General features: G+C 36.8%; 1 protein-coding gene across 3 annotated transcripts in view; it reads right to left on the minus strand.

Moving 5' to 3' along the window:
- IBTK (inhibitor of Bruton tyrosine kinase) overlaps window positions 1–16222 on the minus strand; it is a 90268-nt gene that overhangs the window by 21048 nt on the left and 52998 nt on the right. For all 3 annotated transcript variants that reach the window (XM_011221109.3, XM_011221108.3, XM_034647928.1), the window contains exons 21-25: window positions 15449–15561; window positions 11062–11213; window positions 9550–9713; window positions 8166–8258; window positions 7552–7695 (exon numbers count right to left, since the gene is read on the minus strand). In XM_011221109.3, coding sequence (XP_011219411.1) covers window positions 7552–7695; window positions 8166–8258; window positions 9550–9713; window positions 11062–11213; window positions 15449–15561 — 666 coding nt within the window. The remainder of the gene's footprint in view (window positions 1–7551; window positions 7696–8165; window positions 8259–9549; window positions 9714–11061; window positions 11214–15448; window positions 15562–16222) is intronic.

Below are 16222 nucleotides of genomic sequence, written 5' to 3' on the forward strand. Positions count from 1 at the left end.
TTGTCTTTCTCATCCTTATTTCTCCTAGCATATAATACCTTCTGGGTCTATCCATCTTACTGCAAATGGCAAGATGTCATTCTTTTCTTTTACCTTTTTTTTTTTTTTTAAGATTTCATTCTTTTTTAAGGCTCCTATTCCAATGTATGTGTGTGTGTGTGTGTGTGTGTGTATGTGTACACATATATATACATACATACACCACATCTTTATCCTTTCATCCATCAATGGTACTTAGCTGCATCCATATCCTGGCTATGATAAATAATGCTATCTTTTCAAATTAGTGTTTTCACATTTTCTCTGGATAAATACTGGAAGTGGAATTGCAGGATCATATGGTAGCTCTATTTGTAATTTTTTTTTTAAAGATTTTTTTAATTTCTTTATTCAACAGAGATAGAGACAGCCAGCGAGAGAGGGAACACAAGCAGGGGGAGTGGGAGAGGAAGAAGCAGGCTCATACAGGAAGAGCCTGATGTGGGGCTCGATCCCACAACGCCGGGATCACGCCCTGAGCTGAAGGCAGACGCTTAACCGCTGTGCCACCCAGGCGCCCCTCTATTTGTAATTTTGTGAGAAACCTCCATACTGTTTTTCATAATGGCTACACCATTTTGCATTCCACCAACAGTGCATTAGAGTTCCCTTTTCTCTATATCCTCACCAACACTTGTTCTTATTGTCTTTTTGACAACAGCCATTCTGATAGGTGTGTGGTGATAGCTCACTGTGGTTTTGATTTGTATTTCTCAGATGATTAGTGATGTTGAACATCTTTTCATGTGTCTGTTGGCTATCTCTCTGTCATCTTTGGAAAAATGTATATTCAGGTCCTCAGACCATTTTTTTTAAATTGGGTTGGTTTTTGTTTTGATATTGAGTTGTATGAGTCTTTATATAATTTGGATATTAAACCCTTATCAATCACACAATTTGCAAATATCTTTTCCCAGTAGGTATATTGCCTTTTTGTTTTGTTGGTTTTCTTCATTCTGCAAAGGCTTATTGGTGTAATATAGTCTCATTTGTTTATTTCTGCATTTGATGCCCTTGTCAGAGGAAACAGATCAAAAAAAATATGTTGCTCAGGGGTCCCTGGGTGGGTCAGTTGGTTGAGCGTACGACTCTTGGTTTCAGCTCACATTATGATCTCAGGGTCGTAAGACTGAGCCCCATGCTGGGCTCTGTGCTCAGTGCAGCAGTTTGCTTGAGATGCTTTCCCTCTCTCTCTACCCCTCCCCCCACTTGCACACACACTCTCTCTCTCAAATCTTTAAAAAAAATATGTTGCTCAGACTGTTTTCTTCTAGTAGTTTTATGATTTTGGCTCTTAAATTTCAATCTTTAACCCATTTTGAGGGTTTTTTTTTTTTTTTGTATATGGTATAAGATAATGACTCGGTTTTCCCAAAACCATTTACTGAAGAAACATGTTCTTTCCCCATTATATGCTCTTGCCTCCTTTGTCAAAGATTAACTGACCATATAAGCATAGACTTATGGACTCTATTCTGTTCCATTCATCTGTGTATCTGTTTCTGTGCCAGTACCATAATGTTTTGATTATTATAGCTTGTCATAGTTTGAAATCAGGGAGTGTGATACCTCCACCTTTGTTCTTTCTCAAGATTGCTTTGGCTCTTCAGGGTATTTTGTGGTTTCATACAAATTTTTAGCATTATTTGTTCTAGTCCTGTGAAAATGGCCTTGTTATTTTGACAGGGATAGCGCTGAATCTACCGATTGTTATTGGTAATACAGACATTCTAAAAATACTAATTCTTCCAATCCATGAGCACAGTGTACCTTTCTGTTTGTGTTATCTTCAATTTACTTCATCAGTTATAGTTTTCACAGTTCTTTCATCTACTTGGTTAAATTTATTTCTAGGTGTTTTAGTCTTTTCAGTGCAATTGTAAATAGTATTGTGTTCTTAAATTTTCTGACAGTTCATTACTAGTGTACAGAAAGGCGACAAATTTCTGCATATTAATTTTGTATGTAACTTATTTATTAGTTCTAATAGTTTTTGGTGGAGTCTTCAGGGTTTTCTATATATATAGTATCACATCCTCAAATAGTGACAGTTTTACTTTTCCAATATGGATGCCTTTTATTTCTTTTTCTTGTCTGCTGTATCCAGGACTTCCAGTACTATGTTGAATTAAAGTGGTGAGAGTGGACACCCTTGTCTTGTTCCTTATCCTGGGGGAAAAAGTCTCAGTTTTTCACCACTGAGTATGATGTTAGCTGTGGGTTTTTCATATATGGCCTTTTTTAAGCTGAGGTATGTTTCCTCTGAATCTACTTTGTTGACGGTTTTTATTATGAAGAGAAGTTGTACTTTGTCAAATGCTTGTTCTGTATCTATTGAAATGATCGTATGGGTTTTTTTCCTTTCTCTTGTTGATATGATTTATCACACTGATTGATTTGTAAATACTGAACCACTCTTGCATCTCAGGAATAAATCCCATCTGATCTTGGTGAATGATTTTCTTATTGTATTGTTGGATTCAGTTTGCCAATATTTTGTTGAAGATTTTTGAATCTATATTCATCAGAGATACTGGCTTGAAGTTTTTTTGGTTGTTTTTTTGGAGGGGGGGGGATTTTGTCTTTTTCTGATTGTGGTATCAGGGTAATGCTGGACTCATAGAATAAATGTGGAGTTTTCTTCCTCTTCTACTTTTTTTGGAAAAGTACAAAAAGAATAGATATTAACTCTTATTTAAATGTTTGGTAGAATTCCAAACATGTGAAGCCATCTGGTCCTGGACTTTTTCGATGGGAGTTCTTTGATTACTGATTCAATTTCATTGCCAGTAATCGATTTGTTCATATTTTCTATTTCTTCCTGCTTCAGTTTTGATAGGTTATACGTTTCTAGGAATTTATCCATTTCTTCTAGGTTGTTCAATTTATTGGCATATAATCTTTCATAATATTCTCGTACAATTCTTTGTATTTCTGTGGTGTTGGTTGTTATTCCTCCTCTTTGATGCTGTTTGAGTCCTTTTTGGTGGCGGGGGGGAGGGATCAGTCTGGCTACAAATTTATCAATTTTGTTGATCTTTACAAAGAACCAGCTCCTGGTTTCATTGATCTTTTTTTTTTTTTTTAGTTTCTATATCATTTATTTCTGCTCTAATCTTTATTATTTCCTGCCTTCTACAGTAAGCTGGGGTTTTGCTTGTTCTCTTTCTAGCTCCTTTAGGTGTAAGGTTAGGTGTTTGAGACTTTTCTTGCTTCATAATGGAGGACTGTATTGCTATAAACTTCTCTTAGAACTGCTTTTGCTGCAGCCCAAAGATTTTGGACCATTGTGTTTTCATTTTCATTTGTTCCCATGTATTTTCTGATGCCTTCTTTGATTTCTTGGGTTAACCCATTCACTGTTTACCAGCATGTTATTTAACCTCCATGTATTTGTCCTCTTTCCAGATTTTCTTTTTAAAGATTTCAGAGAGAGAGAGAGAGAGAGAGAGAGCGCGTGCGCGCACATGAGCAGGGGGGAGGGGCAGAGGGAGAAGGAAAGTCTTATGCAGACTCCACCATCAGCGATATGGGGCTTAATCTCGCAACCCTGAGATCATGACCTGAGTGGTGTTGAACTCCTTTAACTTGGGTTTGAGAAACTCTTTCTTTCTCCTATTCTGAGTGATAGCCTTGTTGGATAGAGTATTCCTGGCTGCTGTTCTCTTCCTTTCAGCACTTCGAATATATCACGCCAATCCCTTCTGGCCTGCAAAGTTTCTGCTAAAAAATCCACTCATAGCCTTATGGGGTTTCTTCCCTGGTATGTAACTGTCTTCTTTTTTTTCTTGCTGCTTTTAAAGTTCTTTTTCACTCCTTTTTGCCATTTTCATTACTGTGTAGACTCTTGGTATGGACTTCCTTGGGTTGATTTTATTGGGGGGTCTCTATATCTCCTAGATCTGAATTTGTTTCCTTCCCCAGATTTGGGAAGTTTCAGCTGTTATTTCTTCAAATAAATTTTCTGCCCTATTTTCTCTCTATTCTTTGGGGATCCCTATATGTGAATGTTATTACACTTGATGGAGTCACAGAGTTGCCTAAGTTTATTCTCATTTTACCTAATTTTCTCTCACCTGCTCAGCTTTATTACTTTATGTAACTTTGTCCTCCAGGTCACTGATTCGTTCTACTTCCTTTAGTCTGCTCTTTATTCCATTTAGTGTATTTTTAATTTCATTTATTGTGTTCTTCATCTCTGATTGGTTCTTTTTTTTAAATCTCTTTGTTAAGGGTCTCACTGATGTCCTCCACTCTTTCAAATACAATGATTATCTTTATGACCATTACTTTAAATTCTCTATCAGGCATATTACTTATCTCTTTTGCTTAGGTCTCTTGCTACGGTTTTGTCTTGTTCTTTCATTTGGAACATATTCCTCTCTCTCATTTTATCTAACTTTCTCTGTGTGTTTCTATGCCTTAGGGAAAGCTGGCTACATCTCCTACTCTTGAAAGAAGTGGCCTTATGAAGAAGTCATGTAGTGCCCTGAAGTGCAGTGTCACCTGTTTACCAGAATGTGGCACTTCAGGGGTGTCTTCTATGTGTGTTGCATATGCCCTGCTATTGTGGCCAAACCACTTTTTGCTTCAGTCCAGTTGTTTGCAGTGGCTCACTTTGCCTACTGTGGGCAATGTTTGATCCCTGTGGTGTTACTGGACCAGCCTAGGGCCCCGTTGGGCTTAAAGTGAGTCAAACCAGACTTTTTCCAGAGATGCAGTAGCACCAAACTACAGGGCACTTTACCTGTGTTGTCCCCTGAGACACTTGTTGGTGGGCGGGGCCTGCTATCAGACCAGCTGTCTGCCCCTAGCCCACTGTTGGGGCTCTAGTTTAACTGGTTTGTGTGGTTATCTTTTCCTCTCCCCAGGGTAGGAGTCACTTTGGAGTGGTGCTGACCCGTCAGGGATGCTTGCACACTGACAAGCTTGTGGCCCTGGTCTGAATGGGCTCTGGCCAAGAGTGTTTTGGTGGGGGTGGATCTAAAACATGGTGGGGCATGCAGTAGGTCCTCTGGGAGAAGGGATGAGCCTCTGCAAGGACCACGGGCATCTGGGCTGATCAGTAAAACACACGGGCTGGGTGCAGTTTTAACAAATGCATACCTTTGCTAGAGGGGATGTGCTGCCGCTGACCAAAGTTGGCCAGGACCAATCTGCAAATGTGAGTGGACAGGGCACACGGTGCCTACAAGTTTTGCATGCTTGTCCTCTGCTAGGGGGACCTTGTGCCTCCAACACAAGGCAGGCCAGCTGGGCCTGTCTCCAATGCATGCAGGGGTGGGATGCACAGTTTTAACAAGGTGCCCTGTCAGGAGACTTGGTATTGGCAAGGCTTGTGCTGGTCTTCTGGGGGTGGAGATCTACAGTGCTGGACTAAGGCAAGCCTGGCTGGAGGGGGCAGATCCCCAAGGCAGGGAAGGGGACTGGGGAAATGGCACCTGCCAGCTCCTCTGTTCCTGGAGGAGTCTCCCAATGATTTCTGTCCCTCTGGAATACGCTCTGGGATTAGTAAACAATTCTCCCTCCCCATATGCCCCAGGGGTTTTTCAAACTGCTGTGTCTATGATATAGGTCGGTGAGCTGTTTGTTGTGTTGTCCAAGTACACAGACTCTTTTTCCTATAGCCCTAAAGGCTCTCCCAGAACCAAGGCCCTGCTGATTTTTAGAATTCCATGCTTTAAGTCCTGCTGGTTGTGTAAGAACTCACAAAATTCCGTCCCTCTAGTTTTCAAAGCCAAATGTTATAGGGATTCGGTTTCCCCATACAGGCTCCCTGGTGTGACAGTCTGTCTCCCCTCTCTCTCTCAAGTCCCTCCCTCCAACGAAGTCCATTTAGCTTCCCACTGCCTCTGGATCATTTTCTGGGTTATTTATAATGATGTGTATGTTATCTGTTGCATCATGGGAAAAAGTGAGCTTCGGGTCCTCCTAATCTACCATCTTCCCTGGGATCTTTCTCTGTTTTTTGTTATTAAATAATGAAACTGATTAATGGCATGGCTAAAACTATATTACTAAGCCCAAAGCTTCTTCACGCTTAGTTAATTCTCTCAAACTGCAGTGCATTTAGTATCTTGAGAGCTGATCCAAGAACTTTTTTGTGTCTCTTCCATAGTTTTCTTTAGGGAAAACATAACTCAATGTTGAAACAGTTATCCCACAAACCCTACAGAGGCAATGACCAAATTAGTCTACCATATATTGTCTCATATACAGAAGATATGCAACAAATACTGATGAATTAAAACATTCTACTAAACTAATTCTCTCAAATTTTACTCCTCTTTACTTGGGTTTTCCCACCTCTTCCTTTCTTTTCTGTGATCATGCTTTAGATCTCTAAGTAGCTCTGACCGACATTGATTTAGTCCCCTTGGTAGCACTCAAAATGAGTTGCCACTCTCTTCAGATAATTTACATTTTAATTGGGAAAACTATTCTTTTACAAGTAGGAAAATGTGGCATTAGAAGCAATGAAAGGGGGGCACCTGGGTCGCTCAGTGAGTTAAGCATCCAACTTTCGATTTCAGCTCAGGTCATGATCTCAGAGTCATGAGACAGAACCCCGTGTCTGGCTCTTCATTGGGCCTGGAGGTTAAGACTCTTTCTCCCTCTGCCCCTTCTCTTTCTCTCCAAATAATAGTAATAAAAGAAGCACTGAAAGGATTCCCTCCCACAAAGAGCAGTCTCCAACACTTATGAGAAAAATGGAGTTCAATGAATCTCTTTCTTGCCCTTCACACTATCCATATACTTTTCATCTAGAACTGCTTTTATTATGATATAAACTACAAAGAAAAGGGAGGCTAGAAGGGAAGCAGGCGGTACAACCTATTTTATATACCTCAAATTGCTAGCTGACCTTTTTGGAGGTTATTCCTATTAATGTTGCCATTTTAGGTAAACTCTAATGGAGAAAACTTATAGCAAATAAATACCCCTGCTTAAAAGTGATGCTGGAAGCCATGATTATAACAACAGGAAGATATTCATGATGTATCCAAAGGGACAAAGAAAAAAAATTGTGTTTATCCAATTTTTCTATGATATATATTGTTTCTAAAAACAAATGAAAAAATAAAACTGCTTCCTTAAATTACTTTAGTAATACACACTAATTAGAATACCAAGAAGTGGGGCACCTGGGTGGCCCAGGTATGATCCCAGGGTCCTGGGATTGAGCCCCATGTTCAATGGAGAGCTTGCTTCTCCCTCTCCCTTTGCTCCTCCCCCGGCTCGTGCTCTATCTCAAATAAATAAAAACTTAAAAAAAAAAAAAATACCACCAAGAAGACATTGTATCTATGTACAAAAATTATGGAAACCATGCTCTAAATAAAGAAAATCATGATGTAAATGTCAAAACAAAAAGATTACAAGGTCTAATTTTTAACTTAAAAGCAGAGAGAGGAATGAAATATCTGAAAAGATGGGAGGGAGACCCAGAAGCCAAGAACTACCTTAAAAGCTAATGCACAGATCCCTATTTTAATAAAATTTAAAGCATACCATGCATTCACTGGTTTTGGAGTTTTTGAAGGTGCAGTTAAAGCTGTTTCCATGCTATTTGTTCCTGAATTGTTTTCTTTGGTAGTCATTGCAATCATTTTTCGTTGCTTCTGAGAAAGTTTAACTCCATGAGAAATCATTTTGCTAGAAATTAAACGAATTAGCATTAATTTCTACTTAATGAAGGTTACAGGTAATTATATTGCTTTGTTTATTTGATATGATTCTACTATTATTGGATCAAAATGGCCACCAGATTCAACAGTGACAGTTAACAGTGTACACTATCAATGATCAAATTATAGCTACAAGTGAGCCTTCCTAATATATTTACACCACACTTGCATCAAAAACAGTCCACAATGATCATTTTAGAGGCCAATTTCTGACAATCAACACCATATTCTACAAGAGCTGCACTACCAACCCAATCAATCTTATAGCATATGTTAAAGAAATGTTAGGAAGACTAGAGTACCTAGGAAAGTGCTTATAAATTTGAGTTTAACATCAAATGTAGAAAAACAAAAAAAGTCCACTACGTCTTTCCAATTCTTTAGGACAGAACTATAAAACAACACAGTCTTTCCTTTTTTATGATTTTTTTAACCAACCCCAAATTTGTCTTTGGTGTAGCTCCACATTTTTGTCTACTTTCTTCAATTTGCATGATGGTTCTGAGATCCATGACAGGAGGGCTGACAGGACTAAAATACATATAAAAGGTACTTTACAATACAGTTATTGTTCCATAAAGTCCAACCCCCAAACCTCACTGAAACTATAAATTATATATAAGATTGCTAATGAGAGGATAATTTAGGTTTGTCAGCTATGGCCACATTCAAAAAGGATACTCTGAATGAAAGCTACTATTACATATACATAAAACAACTACAATGCCTCCAAAGTCATAACTGAAACTCTCAAAAACAAACAAAAAAACAAGCAATAGAATGATTCTCATCTAACTCAGGCAGATGTAATCAAAGTTCTGCTTAAATTTTTATCCTTTAAGATGAATAGAACTTGCAAACTATTTTAAACAAAATTCTTACTAATGTTAACAAAAATTTAACAGGGAAGCTTGGGAGTGCTCAATAATATGAGAAACCCACCTGAGGGAGTTATACTATAATGAGAAAAAAAATTCTACAATCTTCAGATATAGCCAATCTATTTTGCTGACTCTACACCAAGCGAATTATTCTTCAAACACATTTAATAAAATAGTCTAGTGAGCAGAAGATGCTTCTCAGTGTTCCCACAAACATGTTTACTTAAAGGCAAAAATTTGAGACTGATTTCTAAACTACTTTTAGAATATAAAGCAACATAAACTGGCACATCATAATCTGGTTTTCCGACTTTGCAAAAGACAGCACATTTCAAAATAATAACATAAATGTAATTGGTAAGTCAATTAACAATTTTAGCCTATGATAAACCATAGTAGGTATATAAAGATGAAACACAAGCTCAATAAACACTCTAAAAGAATACCACATTCTAATTATATCTATTTCAATTAAAAATTTTTTTCTAGATTTAATACAGGCAAGTCAGTGTAACATTAAATTAATGTTCTCTGAAAAATAACTGAATAACTACATTCTGTGAGATCTTAAATACCCTTTAATGTGCTTAAAAAAAAAAAAGCAAGCCTACAAAAGACAATATCGTCTTCTTAAATGGGAATTTTAACTTAATATATACTATCAAAAAATAGCTACTAAGTCAATACAAATTGAGATATAGATATCTGTGTGTTATATAGTATTTACCAGTTTTCAAAAATCACAGTACAAAGGGAACTAAATTCTGTCTGGGAAAAAAGTGCTTATTTTAGTGGGCTACTAATCTGTATGCATTTAGGTAATTTCCTATGTATTAGAAATTTACGTTAATACTTTTTAAATGTACTTCATTAAAAATTTCCATTGGACTAAAAATGAATAACATTTGTCTAATAGGTACAGAACAAAATGAAAATCCTACCTGAAAGAGCCAGCAACCCAACTGGAAGAGCTGGTAGTATCAATTCTGTTACTGGGAATGGTCTGTGGAGCAGATATGTTAAGTATTGGTGATTTTTCCCATGGTTTTAAATCTTCCCTAGAATATGTAGGAGGTGTACCATTAACATATGGTTTAATCTTCCCCTGGAGATAAAAAGAAAAAAAGAAAAATTAAAAAAATGAATAATAGCTGGCACCTGGCATAGTAGCTAACATATAGTTGGTACTTAATAAATATTGGTTAAATTATATGAAAGCATGAAATCTTTTAACAATAATTATCCAGCATTCTTCTAGTTTAGTGCCTTAACCAAATCTCAAAAGTTATCAGTGACTAAACCCAATTATCATGAGCTTTGGAAATAATTTTCAGGGGAACAAGTTCGCGCATTAAATCCCTATTAACATGAGTATTAAAAATGTTAAAAGTATTCAAATAAGATATGAATCAATAACTTTAAAATTAATGTCTATGACTTTCATGCCAAACTTTCATTCTGTTTCATATTAATGTCATGTAATTCACTCTGAATAAAATTAAAGCGAAATGATATTGACAGCTCAAAAGGAACCCTAAAACAACCGCCATTACAATAGGTCAAAGAAGTTATTAAAATGGCTATTTGCATTGCCAGGGTAGATGCCCACTGCCAGGCAGTCACACAGCGTGCCTCTATCTGCCTTTTAAGCCTCAGTTGTCTTCTACGCCCACCCTGAGGTTCATATGAATTGCCCCCAAACTTCTGTCCTACATAAAAAAATAATAAAAATAAATTTAAAAAACCACATTAAAAAAAATCAATTCTGGAGGCCTAGAAAACTAAGAAGAATGGGTAACTTTTCCATTGTCTCATGAATTTCTCAAAGTTCTAATAGTTCTGTGGAGGACTAGGGGTTAGAGAAAAATGACTACATCTAATAACTTAGACACTTTCTTGTGGATTAGCAATTATGTAATAAAATGTAAGATATGTCTAAAATATGGCCTCCTCAGAGTTTAACCAGACTAGAAATTCTGCAGCTTAATGTCAATTGGGCTAGAATCTCCACTCCAGATTGTATTGCTCCAAATAACATGATAGAGGAAAGAGACTATGTGGAATTAGAAGTTAGGCTTACTTTCAAAATCATTTTCCTCTGACGGTTTTTAGCTGGTGTTACTTTACATTTCACAAAATAAATTTCAAGTAATTTAGCTAAAAATGCATTTTTCCATATGTCTATACAGTGTTGCTATATTTTACATCAACATTATATTTTGACTGAAGAAAGAGGATTAGAAATATGTCATCAAAGGCTCAAACTGCCATCAAAATCTTTAAAACTAGAAACATCATGCAAATTTGAGAAAACTAATACTACACATATTATTGTATTTTTTAATAAACCAGCCAGGAGGGTATTTTAAGTTAGAGCAAAAAATAATAAAAAACTAAAACTGCTATAGATCTAAAATTTGAAGAAAACAGTGCATTAATAAATAAAAACAAACCTCAATTTTATCTGACTGAAATCCTGCTATGAAATCAGGGGACTGTAAATCTCTAGGACTACCCACTCCTGCATAGCTTCCTTCAGAAGAGTCTGATGTCAACAGTTCTGGAAGAGATTCCACAGAATTGGCTTTACCAGACTTTAATAATCCTGAAAGGTAAAATTTTAAAAAATATTTAAACACCTATACAATAAATGTGTGTATTACATTCAGTGAACTAAACAGAGCTAAAAACTTCCATTTATCGAGAGATTTAATAACATATTATATTCACTATATCAAATCTTGACAATTCAAGCTAACTGATGAAAAAATCAGTTAAAGTAAAAAAATGAAATGGAGGAGACTTTAAAACAATAGTTTTACCCATTTCGATTACACAGCAATTAGGCAATGAACCTGAGGAAGACATTTCTTTGGGTCTGCTTTAAGAAGTGATTCAGAATTTCCTCTCCATAAAAAATAAACTTCAGACCCTCCCCTTTCTCATCTCTCTGTACCAATTTATCTGCACCCATGCAAACAGGGACTGGCCCCACTCTGTGTGGAAGGAACACTGTAGCCTTTGCACTCTAGTCAACAGACTGGCCCACGGCAGAGGCTATGCTTAAGCCAACGTGGCCTATTGGAGGGTTTTTAATTCTGAAAACAAACAAAAAAACCCTGTGGATTTAAAGCTATTTTAATTGGCTTATCACCTAAAGCAAAAGGGTTGTTATGAAATGTACATACCATTTCTTCTCCTAAGCAACCTAAATACCTGTCTCCCTGCCATACCTGGTATCCATATTCATTAGCACATCAGTCATTTCAAAGATAAATAGAGAAAACAATAAACGTCTGCTTAAGTTCATGTGTTTATTTTCACATATTTCAATTTTAGTAGAATCTAAATGAGGTAGCAAAAAATAAAATACAAACATGAACTATAACTAAAAGTAACTGAAAGTTTTACAAATGACTTTAAGATAAATAAAACATACCATCTCTTACACATTCAAATAATTGTGTTTTCTCTAAAGTAAATCACTTTATGCCTCCTTTGTTGCTGTCACTGCTAAAATAGTTTGGAAACAACATTCAGCACCCCTGCCCCCAGTCTTTCAAATATTTTTAAGAGCAGCAAAATTTTAGACTTATTTTTTCATGTTAGAGAGAGCGAGAACATGAGCGGGAGGGGCAGAGAGAGAGAGAGAGAATCCCAGGCAGACTCCACATTGGGCATGGAGCAGGATGTGGGGCTGGATCTCATGAACCCAAGATCACAAACTGAGCTGAACCCAAGAACTGGATGCTTAACTGACTGCCACCCAGGCATCCCAGCAGCAAATTTTTATCTAAGAGAGTATATTTAATGCCAGAATGCTCCCAAAAGTCAATCAGAAATAAATCTAATGAATAAAGATGATGTTTAATAAGCAGCCAACAATTATTTTTAGTATAAAACATTTTCACAGAATGTCTTTTGTCTAATGTTAAGGATCAACAAAAATAAATTTACTTCCAAAACAGGTCTTTGCTCCCTAGTTTAAATTTGACCTTTCAATCATTATCTGCTTTGGTCACAAAAAGAGTGGTAAAGCACAAAGAACACAGAACTGGAATTGAAAAAAAAATTCTATTTCTGTCTGTCACTACCTCAAATCAGTGAAGTTTTCTGAGCTTGTTTCTTCAGGTTTAAAGGAAGGAACATAAACCAGCTCATTATTAATCTCTTCCAGCTATGAAATGCTAAGATTCTAACACGTGCTAATAATATCACTATTTAAAGCAAACCAAATAGGGATGCCTGGGTGGCCCAGTCCGTCAAGCCATAAGACTCTTGGTTTCAGCTCAGGTCATGATCTCAGGGTCCTGGTATCCAGTCCCACGTCGGGCTCGGTGCTCAGCACAGAGTCTGTTTGTTGTTCTCCCTCTCCCTCTGCTCCACCACCCACCCGCCCCACCATGGTCTCTCAAATAAATAAATAAAACCAAATAGCTGCTTTTTCCCTAAGTCTTTTAGGTGACTGGAAAATCACTAGTTTCATGACTGTCTATTCATTTATTCATCTTTCCATCAATCTACCCATGTGTCCTTCTAAGGACTAGAGGTAACTCATGTAACACAGAGAACACAAAAATCACAGAATTTTACATTTTGAAAGGTCCTAAAATAGGAATCAGGAGTTGTAGTAAATGTGAAAGACCTATCTTTAGTGCTTCATCAATCAATTTAGGTATATTACCTTTTTTATGTTTAGGCATATTATCTTTTGTATATCTTTTTGTGTTATCTAAAACAACTATTCTTGACATGATTTACCCTTTGAGCATTACCGAACACATCAAGTACCTCATTTGAAGATCGTGTTAAACATAAAAAGACATTCTTTCTTTACCCTGAATGACAACTTTTTTCTTTTACCCCCCCCCCCCAGGGATACAAACAGTGTGCACTTATATTTTTCAAACTTATCTTATCAGGCTAATTGACAATGAAAATACTGATAGAAATTGCACCTGTTTATGTCTTACTGCTATAGAAACACATATCATTTCTTAAAGCCATACTGTAGTCTCATTATTTTATGGTCACACTTCCATATTTTCATTTAAAGAAACTACTAAAATTTAGACAGTTTCATCTGGATCTAATCAGATGAATCTAGAATGTGGAATAGTCTAAACCACTGGCCTGAATTTTTTAAAACAAAACAAAAAGGTGTGAGAGGTACTGCTCTAGTTAAAAGAGACTAGAGAGACATTTATTATAATAAGCAAAGGCAAGGCCTATCTTCATAGGATACTAGGTCCTTTTTAAGGTTAAAACAAAAAAGGCTATAAAAACATTCTTTGACAACTTGGGAAATCTGCACAGAGACTGCAATATTAATATGAGTAAATTAATGTCAGTTGTCTTAGATGTGATGTTACTGTAGATGTGATGAGGATATCATGGTTATGCAGAAGAATATCCTTATGCTTAGGAGGTTCATATTAATACTAATTTATATTAAAATGTCATGCCTACAACTTCCAAGTGCATCTATACAAAAATGTATAGAATGTCTGGTGGATGAGGGAAGAGAGCATGCAACAGAAAGTCTGTAAGGAAAATTAAATGTGGTAAGAGGGTAACAATAAATCTGAATGAAGGGTATACAGATTTTCATTTTCCTTCATCTTTTCAGTAAGATTTTCAAAATAAAAAACTTTAGTAAAACTACATAAGCTTTACTTTCAAAGAGCTCACATAACGCAAAGATATGAAATGTGTTGTATTATATTACAGGATTATAACCTCCTAACGTACATGAATGGCATGTGCATTGGATTACTGATATAAATGAAATGAATCCATATGTTAACAGTATCTCTGTCATGTTTTGTGTATCTCTAAACCTCTATGCCACTAAACAGAGTGGTCTTTCTAAGAACATAAATTTTATCCCACCCCATCATATGCCTGAAAAATCCATCAACTAGGGGTGCCTGGGTGGCTCAGCTGGTGGAACGTCTGACTCTTGATTTCACTTCACGTCGTGATCTCGGGTTGTTAAGATCAAATCCCGGGTCAGGCTTCACGCTGGGCGTGGGGTCTGCTTGGGATTCTCTCTCTCTCTCTCCCTCTTCCGCTGCCCCCTCCCCCAAATATATATATCAACTACCCATAGTCTTCAGAATAAAATTCAAATTCCTTAGTTTAGCATAAAATGCCTCCAAAATCTGACCAGTTTTCAACTACCACCTATATGCACATACCCTATATGGCTGTGTCATGCTGAACCACAGGCATAAGAAATGTGCAACTCTTTCTAGTGCCTCTAGTCTTGGGAGCATACTGCCCCCTTTGCTTAGTATGTCTATCACCCTGCCTCCTTTTCTTGGCCAACTCCTCATTCTTCAAGATGCAACTCACATATTATTCTCCTCTAAGAGGTCTTCCCTGATCTTCTCAGACTACTATGGGCTCTTCTTTTGTGTTCCCAAAGCAAACTTCAATCAGAATATTTGTCAAAATATACTATCATTTTCTGGGGCGCCTGGGTGGCACAGCGGTTAGGCGTCTGCCTTCGGCTCAGGGCGTGATCCCGGTGTTATGGGATCGAGCCCCACGTCAGGCTCTTCCGCTATGAGCCTGCTTCTTCCTCTCCCACTCCCCCTGCTTGTGTTCCCTCTCTCGCTGGCTGTCTCTATCTCTGTCGAATAAATAAATACAATCTTTAAAAAAAATATATATATATACTATCATTTTCTGTAACCTCCCTAAGACAAAGACTATTTTCTATTACAGTAGGTCTGGCAAATGGCATACAATAGTATTTAATACATGTTAAATGAATTAAAGAACATAGACATGAATGATTAGCTCAGGAAATATATCCTAAGACACTTTACTAACCTGTAGATGGTGGACTCTGAATAACATCTGAAAGGTTATAACCTCCTGAACTATCTGAACGCTTACGTGGCTTCTTTTTTGCTTTTGTTTTTGCCTTCTTGAACATACTTTCCCTAGGAAAAAAGCAAATACAAAATTCATTTTTTTAGAAATAAGTTATAGGTTAACAACAGAACTATGTATTTTGAGCAAAAGAATATATATATAGCATTTTAATCAGAGAACACAAAAAATATGCATGCTCTAGTTGCATTTATCTACATGGCCCAGAGCAAGTTATTCCATTTCACTGAAATTCAATGTGATAGTCTTACTTGTTCTAACCCTACTATCTCTGTGAAAATTAGAAAAAAGATAGTATATAGGGAAATACTTTGAAAAGTAAAATAATCAGATATCAGAAACTTCGAGTGACCCAAATGCTAACAAACTCTAGAAAAAGGGTTTAAACCTCTGGAACCCAAGACCAGTTTTTCAGTGAGCTACATAGTTAGTATACATAGTGTGTGTGTATATTAAATGACTTGAATGCCCAAGAGTTTGACAAGTCATTTATCAAGTAGAAGGAAAGTAATTCTCTAACCAGTTGATAAGTAAGCCTAAGATGCAGACTGGAAATTCTAAATAGGGGTTGTTAAATGGTTGGCCACACTATAGGGAGATAATGTAGACCCTGGGATATTTTATTGGAGGATTCCCAAATGTCAGTCACTATAGGTCCTATCTCTTGAACCAGTCAGGTTCTCTACAGAAAAAAAAATCCATAGTGGGGAT

The sequence above is a fragment of the Ailuropoda melanoleuca genome, chromosome 19, assembly GCF_002007445.2.
Source record: "Ailuropoda melanoleuca isolate Jingjing chromosome 19, ASM200744v2, whole genome shotgun sequence".
Taxonomy (NCBI): Eukaryota; Metazoa; Chordata; class Mammalia; order Carnivora; family Ursidae; genus Ailuropoda; species Ailuropoda melanoleuca.